This window comes from Staurois parvus, unplaced genomic scaffold, assembly GCF_062004578.1.
Source record: "Staurois parvus isolate SC_StPar_1 unplaced genomic scaffold, SC_StPar_1.0 ptg000543l, whole genome shotgun sequence".
In the NCBI taxonomy this organism is placed as follows: Eukaryota; Metazoa; Chordata; class Amphibia; order Anura; family Ranidae; genus Staurois; species Staurois parvus.
Window position 1 is genome coordinate 2,513,473 of NW_028318339.1, and position 13,861 is coordinate 2,527,333.

A 13,861-nucleotide genomic window follows, 5' to 3' on the forward strand; every position below is an offset into this window, starting at 1 on the left:
TCCACGACTTTGGTCGCGTACCAAATTGATCATGAACCGAGGCAAATTTTCCCACTGGGATCAATGTAAATCAGGTTAATCCATTCTGACCCCTACAAACGTGGTTGCGAACCAAATTTGGACGCCAGCCAAATCAAATTTTCCCATAAGGTTCAATGTAAATAAGGTTAATCCGTTCTGAACTTTTGTTTTTTGTTTTTGAACCACAAAAATATTAAACAAAGTACAGTACAGTATGAAGAGAGAGAACACTAACCTTGCTTGAGACGACTTCTGGAGTGGAGGACAGGTAGGAGGGTGGGAGGCGGTTATTGTTCGGAGGGAGAGTCCCCCTCCATAAGGACATTGGGGAAATCTCATTCAGGGGTTTCCTTTCTTTGTCTCTTAGCTGCAGGCTCAGTTTTGGTGAAAAATCTGTCAAATGTCACTTGTCTTTTCCTGCGCTGCATAATCCTCCGGAAATGCGACCACGTTATGGTTCATCAGATTCAACACTCGTTCGTTACAGTTATGTTGGGGTGCTGCTTCTGGTCACCTTCATTACCACTCTGCTCTTTCTTTTTACAACATGCTTGCTCTGCACATTCTTGTCACCTTCATTACGACTCCGCACTTTCTTCTCACCACCATGCTTGCACTGAATTTTCTTTGGAGCCATACTGGATGTCCGGTACAGTATGTGCTAAAAAGCACACAAAAAAGCTTTACAGCAAGTGTGCACAGGGAGGTACAGTACTGTACAGTATGTGCTAAAAAACACACCAAAAAGCTTCTCAGTACTGTTCACAGTGACCGCAATCTCGCAGGAAGTCAGGACCATGTGTCAGAGCAGGGAAGATGGCCGCGGCTCGTGTTTGTCAACCGAAGCAGAGTACGCGAACCAAAGCAAATGTTTGCAAACTCTTCTGTTCGCAAACCGAGTTGCTTGTGAACAGAAGCATTTGTGAACCGAGGTATCACTGTATTATGCAGTAAGGAAACAATGGGGGAGCTTGTAAAATATAAGCAATATATGACTGTATGACCATGTATTCTTTTTTTTTAATTATAATATGTTATACTTCTGAAATTTCCATTTTGTATATATATTGTGGAAAAATTAAGATGGAAAATTGGTGGATAAGATTTTTTTAAGATCAATGACTTTACAGCACCTTTTAATGAGAACACTTCCATGACTTATGATATGGTCTATTCCACCTCCTGATGGTGACAAATAAATATAATTCAGGCCTTTTAATAATGAGATGAGTTTCCTTTTTTTATTATTATAGTGTTTATTCCAGCTTTGTACGTTTATTGTCATAATAAATTTTCATATTCAGTTTAATATAAGCAGACCTACACCACAGTAAAACATTGTGACCATCGTTCTTACCCATTTCTTGTCTGGTACTACATACTCCAAGTCCATATGCCTGCAGGACCTCCTCTATTGTCCCCAATGACTCCCTCTCATTTTCTGCAAAGCCAAGATAGTTATAGGATCCCATGTTGATCACATCCTTAATAACTTTTCCAGTGTACCTGAAATGCAAACAATATTTTATCTGTTCAGTATTTTGTGGATGTTCATTTAACCATAAATAAAAGTGTGCAGAGATGTTTCTATCATATAGCAGAACATGTCACTAGTTTTTTGCTCATAATTATTAAAAGAGCAACTCCACTTATGTGGAGAAAAAAGAAAATAAAAAAATATAGTATATACAATTGCAACATATACGTCATATTGTAATTGAATGTTATTAAAAAATCACATTTCCTTTTCAATTTGCTGCACTGTAATTTTCTGTAAAATGCAATGCAGAATGCCCCTCAGAAATGTAATTTCCTGCTTGTATGATTGGCTCATTGATCTTCCCAGAAATCTACACTAAGATATAGTCAAATTTTGGGCATCCCCTACAACAAAAATTTCATTTTTGGTGAGATACTTCCAAAGGTAAAGCACTTCTACAGGGATGCAGACCCTGCCACTTTCCTTATTAGAGCTCTGCAAGTGCAGTAGTTGATAATTATAAAATCACTTCCAATCATATTCATTTTGCACAGACAAACAACTAATTCAGAATAACAAAAGGTTGGTTGCAAGAAAGTTTGTAAAAAAACCCTGCAATGTACATAGGTCACCCAGAAGGGATTGTTTTTATTTTCAACAAAAGTGGAGTTACTCTTTAAGGTCATAAAAGTGGCCATACATATTCCACATGAACCACATAACTGATATTTATGTCTTTCAGGCTGCGGTATTCCTCCATTTCCCTTTTATATACATCACCTTAAGAAGTCTCTCTGGTTTCTGTCTTGGTCCTATGGATATATTCTGCTTTCATCCACTCCTAAATTGAGATACTCTCCTTTCTAGACTGTAACACACATTTTTTTTATACACCTTAGCCAATTAGAAAGGACCTTGGGCTAGCAAGGATTTCTCAGGGATAGTGAACCAGCAGGTAGACAGTGTTTAGCAAAATGCATAGGTGAGGCTTATGCCCCAAGTGAAGTCGAGCCTTCATTGTGAGGTGAAAGAAATCTTATCCTGGGCACTTTTCTTAGCAAGGAATTTAGAAGAAATAGTAGTAGGCACTTTGTGGTGCTTGCACTTGCGCAAACTCTTTTTGTTTCTGGTAGAGTAGAGGACAATGTAATTTTAATACTAAAAATCTCTGCAATTATTGTAAATAAAAGTAAAATAAAATATGTAATTTGGTTGCAATCATATTTACTATGTGACCATGCAATGGTGTGCAAATCTCCAAAGAGCAGAACCACGATTCAAATGCACAGACTTTATTAACACATATCACACTAAAATTAAGGTCTCCTCCAGGGTCGGACTGAAAACTCATGGGGCCCCCAGGCAATTGGGGATCATGGGGCCCCTGTGTCCTTGCCCACACTCAAAACACACCCAAAAAAGCCTATAAAAGGTACCAGGGGCATTTTATGGGGCCCCCTAATGACCCTGGGCCCTCGGTCAGTGCCCGAGCGCTCGAATGGTCAGTCCGCCCCTGGTCTCCTCTCATTTCTGCCAAACTTGGCCTTAGCTGTAGCTATGTCAGCTATGACTTAGGCCAGGTTTGGCTGAGATTCATTAGCAGGGGAGACCTTTCTTTTTTTATATGTGTTAATTAAGACTGTACATTTGGATTGTATTTTGGCTCTTTAGAGATTTGCTTAGGTGAGCTGATTATGTGCTCTCTCATGTCTCATGTGACATCCAATCTCAATACTGAGGTGACAATCTACTACCCCAATAGCATGTGAATAATACGGTAGACAAGAAATATAGCAACAGAAGAATGATGACCTGTACGTCCAGTTGTAGTCATCTGACACTCGCTCCAATAGATCAAATTCAGCTCCTGGAACACTGCAGACAGGTCGGTGAAAGGCATCCCGAAGTCGTCTGTAAATATTTCTTATGTAAAAATTTTCAAAATCTTGGTAGAGAGGCACAAAATCCTTTATTATGAGAGAATAATGGATTACTGTTTTACATATTATTTTACAGCTTTTTTTGCACAAATTAGTAGAGAGACACTAGCCGACCATGTATAAATTCCTTTTGTCTTAAAGTCATGACTTTGCCTTATAGGAAGAAGTTTGCCACATGTAACAGGATTTTTAGTGGTTGATGGGTGCTACAAATAGACATGAATTTTCTCTGCTGATTTTCCATCCAGCAGATATACTGTATGCACAGAAACTACATTTTTTTTGCAAACCAGAAAACTATTTTCTCTGTGCCACTTAATATGCAAAAATGTGATACAAGAGAGAAATGCAAGGATGCAGAATGCCCAAAAGGTAAATCTAAAGGCATTAAAAATCTCTGTAGTGGTGGACACACAGATGACAATAAAGACCTGGCCAATCTGTCCAAAACTAAAATAACAAATGTTGGCATTAGATTGATTTTAATTAAGAGGTAACTGTTTTATGTAAAAATTATATTTCAGTTCTTTGTAGATGTTGCAGGGTTAAACTACCTGACATGTACCTTTTATCTCTTGGGGACATCGTAGTAAGATATCTGTTTTGAAATCCCTTGGTTTACACATCTGTGGCCAGTATGTGGGGTTACATTTTCCATGTTGGATTTTTTATTTATTTGTATTACAAAATATAACAAGAGGATCTGGAATATGTGTGTGGGCATTAAAACCTAAAAGCCCTATGTTGGTAGGATTTGCAGTTGAGAATTGTGGCAGGGGGGCATCACTGTTGGAGCATCCATACATTATAAAGAGGAGTAGAGATGAGCGAAGTATTCAAAAATTCGATTCGACTGATTCGGCGAATTCGTGGACAATATTCGATTCGAGTCGAATATATTCGCTGTGAATTTAACTTAAAAAAGGGTGTTTCTAGGCTTCAGAGAGACTTAGTATTAGTGCAGAACACTGTACCTTTAATTTAAATGCCCTTGGAGTCTGCTGGGGAAGAGAAATAATACTGTCAGTCAGTATGACATGCAGATGAGTGCCGTCGATCTTAGAATCACCGCACACTTCACTCATTTGGCCAGTCACGGGGCCAAAACCAGTGTTTGGAGCCACAGTGTGGCGGTGGAGGCAGCAGCAATGGGAGGCCATACAGCACCCTATGACAAAATGGAAACCAGCAGGAGTGTGAGGACACCTCAAAGTGGCACATGGCAGAGTGGGAGCAATGGGAGGCGGTACAGGGACCCATGTCACACTGTGGACCCAGCAGCAGCGTGACGAGGCGGTACGGGGGCCCATGGCAGATTTGGGGCCTGGCAGCACCTATGGGAGGCCTGTAATCTGCCAGCAACCTATGACAAAATGGAAAACAGCAGGAGTGTGAGGAGACCTCAAAGTGGCACATGGCAGAGTGGGAGCAATGGGAGGCGGTACAGGGACCCATGTCACACTGTGGACCCAGCAGCAGCGTGACCAGGCGGTACGGGGGCCCATGGCAGATTACAGGCCTGGCAGCAGCAATGGGAGGCCCGTAATCTGTCAGCACCCTATGACAAAAAATGGAACACACCAGCAGTGTGTGAGGAGACCTGAAAGTGGCACATGGCAGAGTGTGGCGATGGAGACAGCAGCAATGGGAGGCCGTACAGGGACCCATGAGAGACTCTGGACCTGGCAGCAGCATGAGGAGGCGGTATAGGGGCCCATGGCAGATTAGGGGCCTGGCAGCAGCTATAGGAGGCCCGTAATCTGCCAGCACCCTATGACAAAAAATTCAACACACCAGCAGTGTGTGAGGAGACCTGAAAGTGGCACATGGCAGAGTGTGGCGATGGAGACAGCAGCAATGGGAGGCCATACAGGGACCCATGAGAGACTCTGAACCTGGCAGCAGCATGAGGAGGCGGTATAGGGGCCCATGGCAGATTAGGGGCCTGGCAGCAGCTATGGGAGGCCCGTAATCTGCCAGCACCCTATGACAAAAAATGGAACACACCAGCAGTGTGAGGAGACCTGAAAGTGGCACATGTTTGGGGCATGATTCATGGCGGATTTAGTCAGTTGTGTCAGAAACTGGTGGTTTGAAATCCAGACTAATCCACGCCTGATTCATTTTCACAAACGTGAGTCTCTCCACACTTTGGGTGGACAGTCGTGTCCTCCGCGGAGTTGCAATACCTCCTGCCGCACTAAACACGCGCTCCGATGCCACGCTACTGGCCGGGCATGACAGCCTTTCAAGGGCAAATTCAGCTAGTTGGGGCCAAAGGTCAAGTTTCGTTGCCCAGTAGTCAAGGGGATTGTCTACCTCGGTTGGCAGGGTGCTGTCCAAGTAGGCCTAAGCCTGTTGTTTGAGGTCCTGCTCCAGGTCCACCTGATGCTGCTGCTGCTGCTGCTGCGGCTGGTTATTAGTTTCCTCACTGCGCTGGTGAAGAAAGCTACTCATCATCGACTGCAGACTGAGGCAGCTGCTGCTGGTGGAGCTGCCACTGCTCCTACCACCCCACCCCTCCCCTGCTGCCATGGCAGCGTAACGCGAGCGCACAGGGCCCACAGTGTCTGAGGATGGACGTTGGCGCAGACAGGCAGAGACCAGCTGACTACATAGGTGGTTTTTATAGTACGTTATTTTGGCCTCCCTCTCAGCAGGTGTGAAAAAGGCCACCATTTTGGAACGGTAGCGAGGGTCCAACAAGGTGGACAGCCAAAAGTCATCCCTCTGTCTGATGGTTATTATTCGGCTGTCGGTACGCAAGCAAGCGAGCATGCTATGGGCCATTTGTGCCAAGGAATGCAAGGGACTCCCTGCCTCCATCTCCACAGCATACTGCCACGGTGCGTCTGGGTCCTCTGTCTCCTCTTCCTCCTCCTCTACCAGATGCTCCTGCTCCTCCACTCCTGTCCGCTGAGTGGAAAAACCACCCATTTCACTCAATAATTCCTGAGCACCAATGTCCTCCTCTACCTCCTCCTCTTCTTCCTGTCCTGCCCCCACAGGGGTCATGTGGCGTTGAGATCTGTGCGCCACGTCTACCGCACCCTGACCAGCCATTATTAACAGCATTTGTTCCAGGACGTGCAACAGAGGAATGACGTCGTTCATCCCATAGTCCTGCCGACTCACGAATAGCGTGGCCTCCTCAAAGGGCCTGAGCAAGCGCAGGTGTCACGCATGAGCTGCCAATGGCTGACATCGAAGTTACACAGGGAGTACCTTTATCCGCTTTTAACATCAGGAAATCTGTGATGGCCTTTTGCTGTTCGTAAAGGCGGTCTAACATATGTAGGGTTGAATTCCACCTTGTTGCAACGTCACAGCATGAGGAGTCGGTACGGGGGCCCATGGCAGATTACGGGCCTGGCAGCAGCAATGGGAGGCCCGTAATCTGCCAGCACCCTATGTCAAAAAATTCAACACACCAGCAGTGTGTGAGGAGACCTGAAAGTGGCACATGGCATGAGAGACTGTGGACCTGGCAGCAGCATGAGGAGGCGGTATAGGGGCCCATGGCAGATTAGGGGCCTGGCAGCAGCTATGGGAGGCCCGTAATCTGCCAGCACCCTATGTCAAAAAATTCAACACCAGCAGTGTGTGAGGAGACCTGAAAGTGGCACATGGCAGAGTGTGGCGATGGAGACAACCCACCGACTGTTTTGCTCGCTGCCAAGCTGCCACCCTCTTCTCCTGATGATGCGGAAGCAATAGCCTGATGACGACGAGGCTGCCAAGTGCGATCAGCCTCATCATCATCAATTAGGGTCTCCGCCTCACTACTAGCCCCCTCGGCTGCGTGTGGGTCAGGAGACAGACCTGTCTCTACACCGGCTACCGAGCCACTCTCCTCGCCACTACTTCTTTGCCTGGCTGCTGAAAAGGCGGATGTCTCCCCCCGTTCCTGACCGCCCTCTGTTAGCTCTTCCTCACTGTACTGGATGACACCGGGAGCACTAGCCTCTGGCTGCGAATAGTGCTGCCTCGACCCCTTCCTCTGCTGCCACGTCTGCTCGCTCCTAAAACATTGCCTCCTCTGCCACTCCTCTGCATGTTGTCTGACATACTCTTTAATTAAACGATTCTGTGTCCCTGAGTAACAATTCTGTGTCCCTGAGTAACGTTTCTGTGGCCCTAAGTAACAGTTCTGTGGCCCTAAGTAACAGTTCTGTGGCCCTCAGTAACAATTCTGTGTCTGTCCCTGAGTAACAATTCTGTGTCCCTCAGTAACAATTCTGTGTCCCTGAGTAACAATTCTGTGTCCCTGAGTAACGTTTCTGTGGCCCTAAGTAACAGTTCTGTGGCCCTCAGTAACAATTCTGTGTCTGTCCCTGAGTAACAATTCTGTGTCCCTCAGTAACAATTCTGTGTCCCTGAGTAACAATTCTGTGTCTGTCCCTGAGTAAGAATTCTGTGTCTGTCCCTGAGTAACGTTTCTGTGGCCCTAAGTAACGGTTCTGTGTCCCTCAGTAACAATTCTGTGTCCCTGAGTAACAATTCTGTGTCTGTCCCTGAGTAACAATTCTGTGGCCCTAAGTAACGGTTCTGTGGCCCTCAGTAGCAATTCTGTGTCCCTGAGTAACAATTCTGTGTCCCTCAGTAACAATTCTGTGTCCCTCATTAACAATTCTGTGTCCCTCAGTAACAATTCTGTGTCTGTCCCTGAGTAACAATTCTGTGTCTGTCCCTGAGTAACGTTTCTGTGGCCCTAAGTAACGGTTCTGTGGCCCTCAGTAACAATTCTGTGTCCCTCAGTAACAATTCTGTGTCTGTCCCTGAGTAACAATTCTGTGTCTGTCCCTGAGTAACAATTCTGTGTCCCTGAGTAACGTTTCTGTGGCCCTAAGTAACATTTCTGTGGCCCTCAGTAACAATTCTGTCTGTCCCTGAGTAACAATTCTGTGTCTGTCCCTGAGTAACAATTCTGTGTCCCTCAGTAACAATTCTGTGTCCCTGAGTAACAATTCTGTGTCCCTCAGTAACAATTCTGTGTCCCTGAGTAAGAATTCTGTGTCTGTCCCTGAGTAAGAATTCTGTGTCTGTCCCTGAGTAACGTTTCTGTGGCCCTAAGTAACGGTTCTGTGGCCCTCAGTAACAATTCTGTGTCCCTGAGTAACAATTCTGTGTCTGTCCCTGAGTAACAATTCTGTGGCCCTAAGTAACGGTTCTGCGGCCCTCAGTAACAATTCTGTGTCCCTGAGTAACAATTCTGTGGCCCTAAGTAACGGTTCTGTGGCCCTCAGTAACAATTCTGTCCCTGAGTAACAATTCTGTGTCTGTCCCTGAGTAACAATTCTGTGGCCCTAAGTAACGGTTCTGTGGCCCTCAGTAACAATTCTGTGTCCCTGAGTAACGTTTCTGTGGCCCTAAGTAACATTTCTGTGGCCCTCAGTAACAATTCTGTCTGTCCCTGAGTAACAATTCTGTGTCTGTCCCTGAGTAACAATTCTGTGTCCCTCAGTAACAATTCTGTGTCCCTCAGTAACAATTCTGTGTCCCTCAGTAACAATTCTGTGTCCCTCAGTAACAATTCTGTGTCTGTCCCTGAGTAAGAATTCTGTGGCCCTAAGTAACGGTTCTGTGGCCCTCAGTAACAATTCTGTGTCCCTGAGTAACAATTCTGTGGCCCTAAGTAACGGTTCTGTGGCCCTCAGTAACAATTCTGTCCCTGAGTAACAATTCTGTGTCTGTCCCTGAGTAACAATTCTGTGGCCCTAAGTAACGGTTCTGTGGCCCTCAGTAACAATTCTGTGTCCCTGAGTAACGTTTCTGTGGCCCTAAGTAACGGTCCTGTGGCCCTCAGTAACAATTCTGTGTCCCTCAGTAACAATTCTGTGTCTGTCCCTGAGTAACAATTCTGTGGCCCTAAGTAACGGTTCTGTGGCCCTCAGTAACAATTCTGTGTCCCTGAGTAACGTTTCTGTGGCCCTAAGTAACGGTTCTGTGGCCCTCAGTAACAATTCTGTGTCCCTGAGTAACGTTTCTGTGGCCCTAAGTAAAGGTTCTGTGGCCCTCAGTAACAATTCTGTGTCCCTGAGTAACAATTCTGTGTCTGTCCCTGAGTAACAATTCTGTGGCCCTAAGTAACGGTTCTGTGGCCCTCACTAACAATTCTGTGTCCCTGAGTAACAATTCTGTGTCTGTCCCTGAGTAACAATTCTGTGGCCCTAACTAACGTTTCTGTGGCCCTAAGTAACAGTTCTGTGGCCCTCAGTAACAATTCTGTGTCCCTGAGTAACGTTTCTGTGGCCCTAAGTAACAATTCTGTGGCCCTCAGTAACAATTCTGTGTCTGTCCCTGAGTAACAATTCTGTGTCCCTAACTAACGTTTCTGTGGCCCTAAGTAACAGTTCTGTGTCCCTGAGTAACAATTCTGTGGCCCTAAGTAACGTTTCTGTGGCCCTTAGTAACAATTCTGTGTCCCTGAGTAACAATTCTGTGGCCCTAAGTAACGGTTCTGTGGCCCTCAGTAACAATTCTGTGTCCCTGAGTAACAATTCTGTGGCCCTAAGTAACGGTTCTGTGGCCCTCAGTAACAATTCTGTGTCCCTGAGTAACAATTCTGTGTCTGTCCCTGAGTAACAATTCTGTGGCCCTAAGTAACGGTTCTGTGGCGCTCAGTAACAATTCTGTGTCCCTGAGTAACAATTCTGTGGCCCTAAGTAACGGTTCTGTGGCCCTCAGTAACAATTCTGTGGCCCTCAGTAACAATTCTGTGTCTGTCCGAGTAACAATTCTGTGGCCCTAACTAACGTTTCTGTGGCCCTAAGTAACAGTTCTGTGGCCCTCAGTAACAATTCTGTGTCCCTGAGTAACGTTTCTGTGGCCCTAAGTAACAATTCTGTGGCCCTCAGTAACAATTCTGTGTCTGTCCCTGAGTAACAATTCTGTGGCCCTAACTAACGTTTCTGTGGCCCTAAGTAACGGTTCTGTGGCCCTCAGTAACAATTCTGTGTCTGTCCCTGAGTAACAATTCTGTGGCCCTAACTAACGTTTCTGTGGCCCTAAGTAACAATTCTCTGGCACTCAGTAACAATTCTGTCTGTCCCTGAGTAACAATTCTGTGGCCCCAACTAGCATTTCTTTGGCCCTAAGTAACGATTCTGTGGCCCTCATTAACAATTCTGTGTCCCTGAGTAATGCTTCTCTGTCCCTAAGTAACGTTTCTCTGTCCCCAAGTAACGTTTCTGTGGCCCTAACTCTGTCCCTAATACAGAGCGGTCTGCCTCTCTTGAATGACTGGAGGCAAATGAAGAATTCTAAAATGGCCGCTATTTATAGCTCGACCATTACACAGTGCTGGCTGGCTGGCTGCTGATTGGCTAATGCGATCACATGTCATTAAGGAATGCATTATGGGTCAGCGCGCCTTGTCTGCGCGCCTTCCCAGACATCCCCGCTCCGTCGCCGCACATGTCCGCCGCCATTTTAGGAAAAATTTTGATTCGCGCGTCCGAAGTAGGCTATTTTTCGGATTCGGCGCGAATCGAAAATTTTCCAATATTCGACTCGAATTCCACTTCGCCTACTTCGATTCGCTCATCTCTAAAGAGGAGCACCAGTCGTTTTTGTGTTTTTTAAAAGTTTTTGTAGCTGCTGATTTTTAATAAACACACATTCACCTAACCCGGGATCCAGCGATGTGCTCACCTAAGCCATATCTTCTTTTCTACCTCTTCTCTTCTTGGTGCCAGCATCTCAACTGTGGGCACCCAGCTGTGACAGCTTGTGTCTTCAAGACTGCTGACCACCTCCTAAATGATCCAGCAGTCTTCTGAGACCCGGGGGGGGGGGGCTGAACATCTGGCTCATTTTGCTGCAGCAAACTAGGTACCTGCCCCCCCCAAAAAAATTGCATGCCAAATGGGGCAGGAGAGGAGTACTTAAAGTGGAACTTCCCCTTTTGAATGAAGTTCTGCTTTAAGGAGCCAGTAGCTAATGCAACACACAAGGCTCCACTGACTGTCACAAGTTATCCTGCAGCCTCTTGTTTGTTTATTCTTACCTCCTTGCTGTTCTTGTTTCCTTCACATGTGTGTTTGTCTGTGCTCACCTGTGAGCGTCATCTGCTATTCCCTGGGTTTTATGTCCTTCTCTTTTATCGCTTCCTGGGCCGCCTCCTAGCTGGCTTGTCTATTTAAGACCTGCTCAGTCTGTCTCACTTTGCCTGAGCATCGTGTTGTTGTCGGAGCTCCCTTGTGTGCTACTGAGAATCCTTATAGTCTATCTGTGTACCGACCCCGGCTTCATTCCTGACATTGCTCCTATATAGTCTATCTGTGTACCGACCCCAGCTTCGTTCCTGACATTGCTAGTTTTCCGCTTGTCCTGACCTCGGCTTGCCAACTGGATCTCCTGTGTCTACTCCCGTTGTACCCTGCTCCCTCTAGTGGTCTCCTCTACCTCAGCTGGGTGTACCTGGGAGCCGCGACCTGGTTCCAGCCTGCTCCAAGTCCATCTCCACCATCAGGGGCCCTGGTAAACACGCAGGCTGGGGCTTAGACTCCACACCCTGGGGAACCCCAAGTTGTGGATCAAAGAGCTCACCACCACAGGTGCTGACAGTTTGCTCAGGCCATGAGCTCCTCGGAGACTCCGCGGCCTCTCCTGGAACAACCTCAGGGTTTGATGCAGAGAGTCGATGTCCAGCAGGCCTTTCAAGAACAGATTATACACTATCTGCAGGAACTCTCCTTGCGGTTGGATCAGCTACAGGCTGGGGCCAATTCCTCACCCTCTGCTTTGGCTTCGGTTTCGGATCCTGCTGTTCCACCTTCCGCTGTTTTCCCAGTGGAACACCATTCTTCGAAACTCCAGCTGCCTCCTCTGCTTCACTTCTCTGGTGATCCCAAGGCTTGTCGAGGTTTCATCAATCAGTGCTCGATTCATTTTGAACTAGCAGCCGATCATTTCCCTACTGATCGTTCCAAAGTGGCATACATGATTTCCCTGCTTTCAGGTGAAGCATTAGCTTCGGCCTCGCCACTGTGGGAGCATCAATACCCCACTATCTCCAGTCTCCCAGCCTTCCTGCAAGCCTTCTGGAAAACCTTCGATGTGCCCAGCAGGACTTCATCTGCTGCAGGAGATCTTCTTCGGCTATGCCAAGGTAGCATGACGGTTGGTCAGTGTGCAGTTCAGTTTCACACCTTGGCTTCGGAATTTGCATGGAACAATGAGGCCCTTTCTGCAACCTTTTGGCAAGGTCTAGCAGACCGTATTAAAGATGAATTAGCCGGAAGAAACATACCCACCACCCTGGATGACTTGATTGCGCTTAGCATCCAAATCGATGTCCGCTTCCAGGAACGAGATCTGGAAAAGTCTGGTCCATGTCAATCTCAAGTGTGCTTGTTTGCTCTTGTGTTCCAAAAGTTCCCTGAACCACCTACCTCCACAGCTGGGTCAACTTCCGAGGAACCTATGCAGTTAGGCCGAGCACGCCTCACTCCACAAGAGTGATCACGTCGCATAAGACTTGGTCTATGCCTTTACTGTGGGGCTAAGGGTCATGTAATTAAGTCTTGTCCAGTCCTTCCGGGAAACTCTCGGGTCTAGGTCACTTTGAGGGAGGTGATCTAGACCAGAACCTGAACTCCGCCTCCTTCCCTCAATTTCTTATACCTGTTTCCATCCATTGGGCTCTGAACTCCTATCAGGTTTCGGCTTATGTGGACTCTGGGGCAGCAGGAAATTTCATGGAACAATCCTTGGCCGCTGAATTGGGCATTCCTCTTGTTCCTTTGATGACACCCCTATCAGTATCTGCAGTTGACGGCTTTATCTTGGCCTAAGGACCTCTACGCTTTCAAACTGACAGCATAACTATACATGTGGGCATTATTCATTGTGAGGAAATCTCCTTTCTGGTCCTTCCGAAGTCTTCAAGTCCCATCATTCTGGAACTTCCATGGTTGCAGAGACATTCACACTATCTTGACTGGAACTCTGGCCAAGTATTGTCGTGGGGGTCACAATGCTATCAGACTTGTCTCCCTAAAGTGTGTCCTCCTTGGAGTGTACCCGTGGCTGAGGTCATCACCTCTCCGATACTCCCTCTGCACTATCGGGCCTTCCAAGATGTCTTTTGCAAGAAAGCTGCTGACTCTTTGCCGCCTCACCCCCCCCCAATGATTGTGCTATTGACCTCTAACCTGGGTCTTCTCCATCACAAGGTAAAGTTTACCCTCTCTCCATTCCTGAGACTCAAGCCATGTCTGAATACATCCAGGAGAATCTGCAGAAAGGATTTATCCGTAAGTCCAATTCTCCTGCTGGGGCTGGTTTCTTCTTTGTGGAGAAAAAAGATGGTACACTACGACCCTGCATTGATTATAGAGGCCTCAATGCTATCACCATTAGGAATCGGTACCCTTTACCTCTGATTTCTGAACTCTTTGACAGACTCTGGGATGCT

At 46.6% G+C, this 13,861-nt stretch overlaps 1 protein-coding gene across 1 annotated transcript in view; it reads right to left on the reverse strand.

The window, feature by feature from the left end:
* The window catches only part of LOC149451368 (serine palmitoyltransferase 3-like), a 57,941-nt gene that overhangs the window by 22,824 nt on the left and 21,256 nt on the right, over window positions 1–13,861 (reverse strand). Inside the window, exons 3-4 of the mRNA XM_089690792.1 lie at window positions 3,314–3,468; window positions 1,379–1,527 (exon numbers count right to left, since the gene is read on the reverse strand). Of these exons, the coding sequence (XP_089546918.1) occupies window positions 1,379–1,527; window positions 3,314–3,468 (304 nt within the window). The remainder of the gene's footprint in view (window positions 1–1,378; window positions 1,528–3,313; window positions 3,469–13,861) is intronic.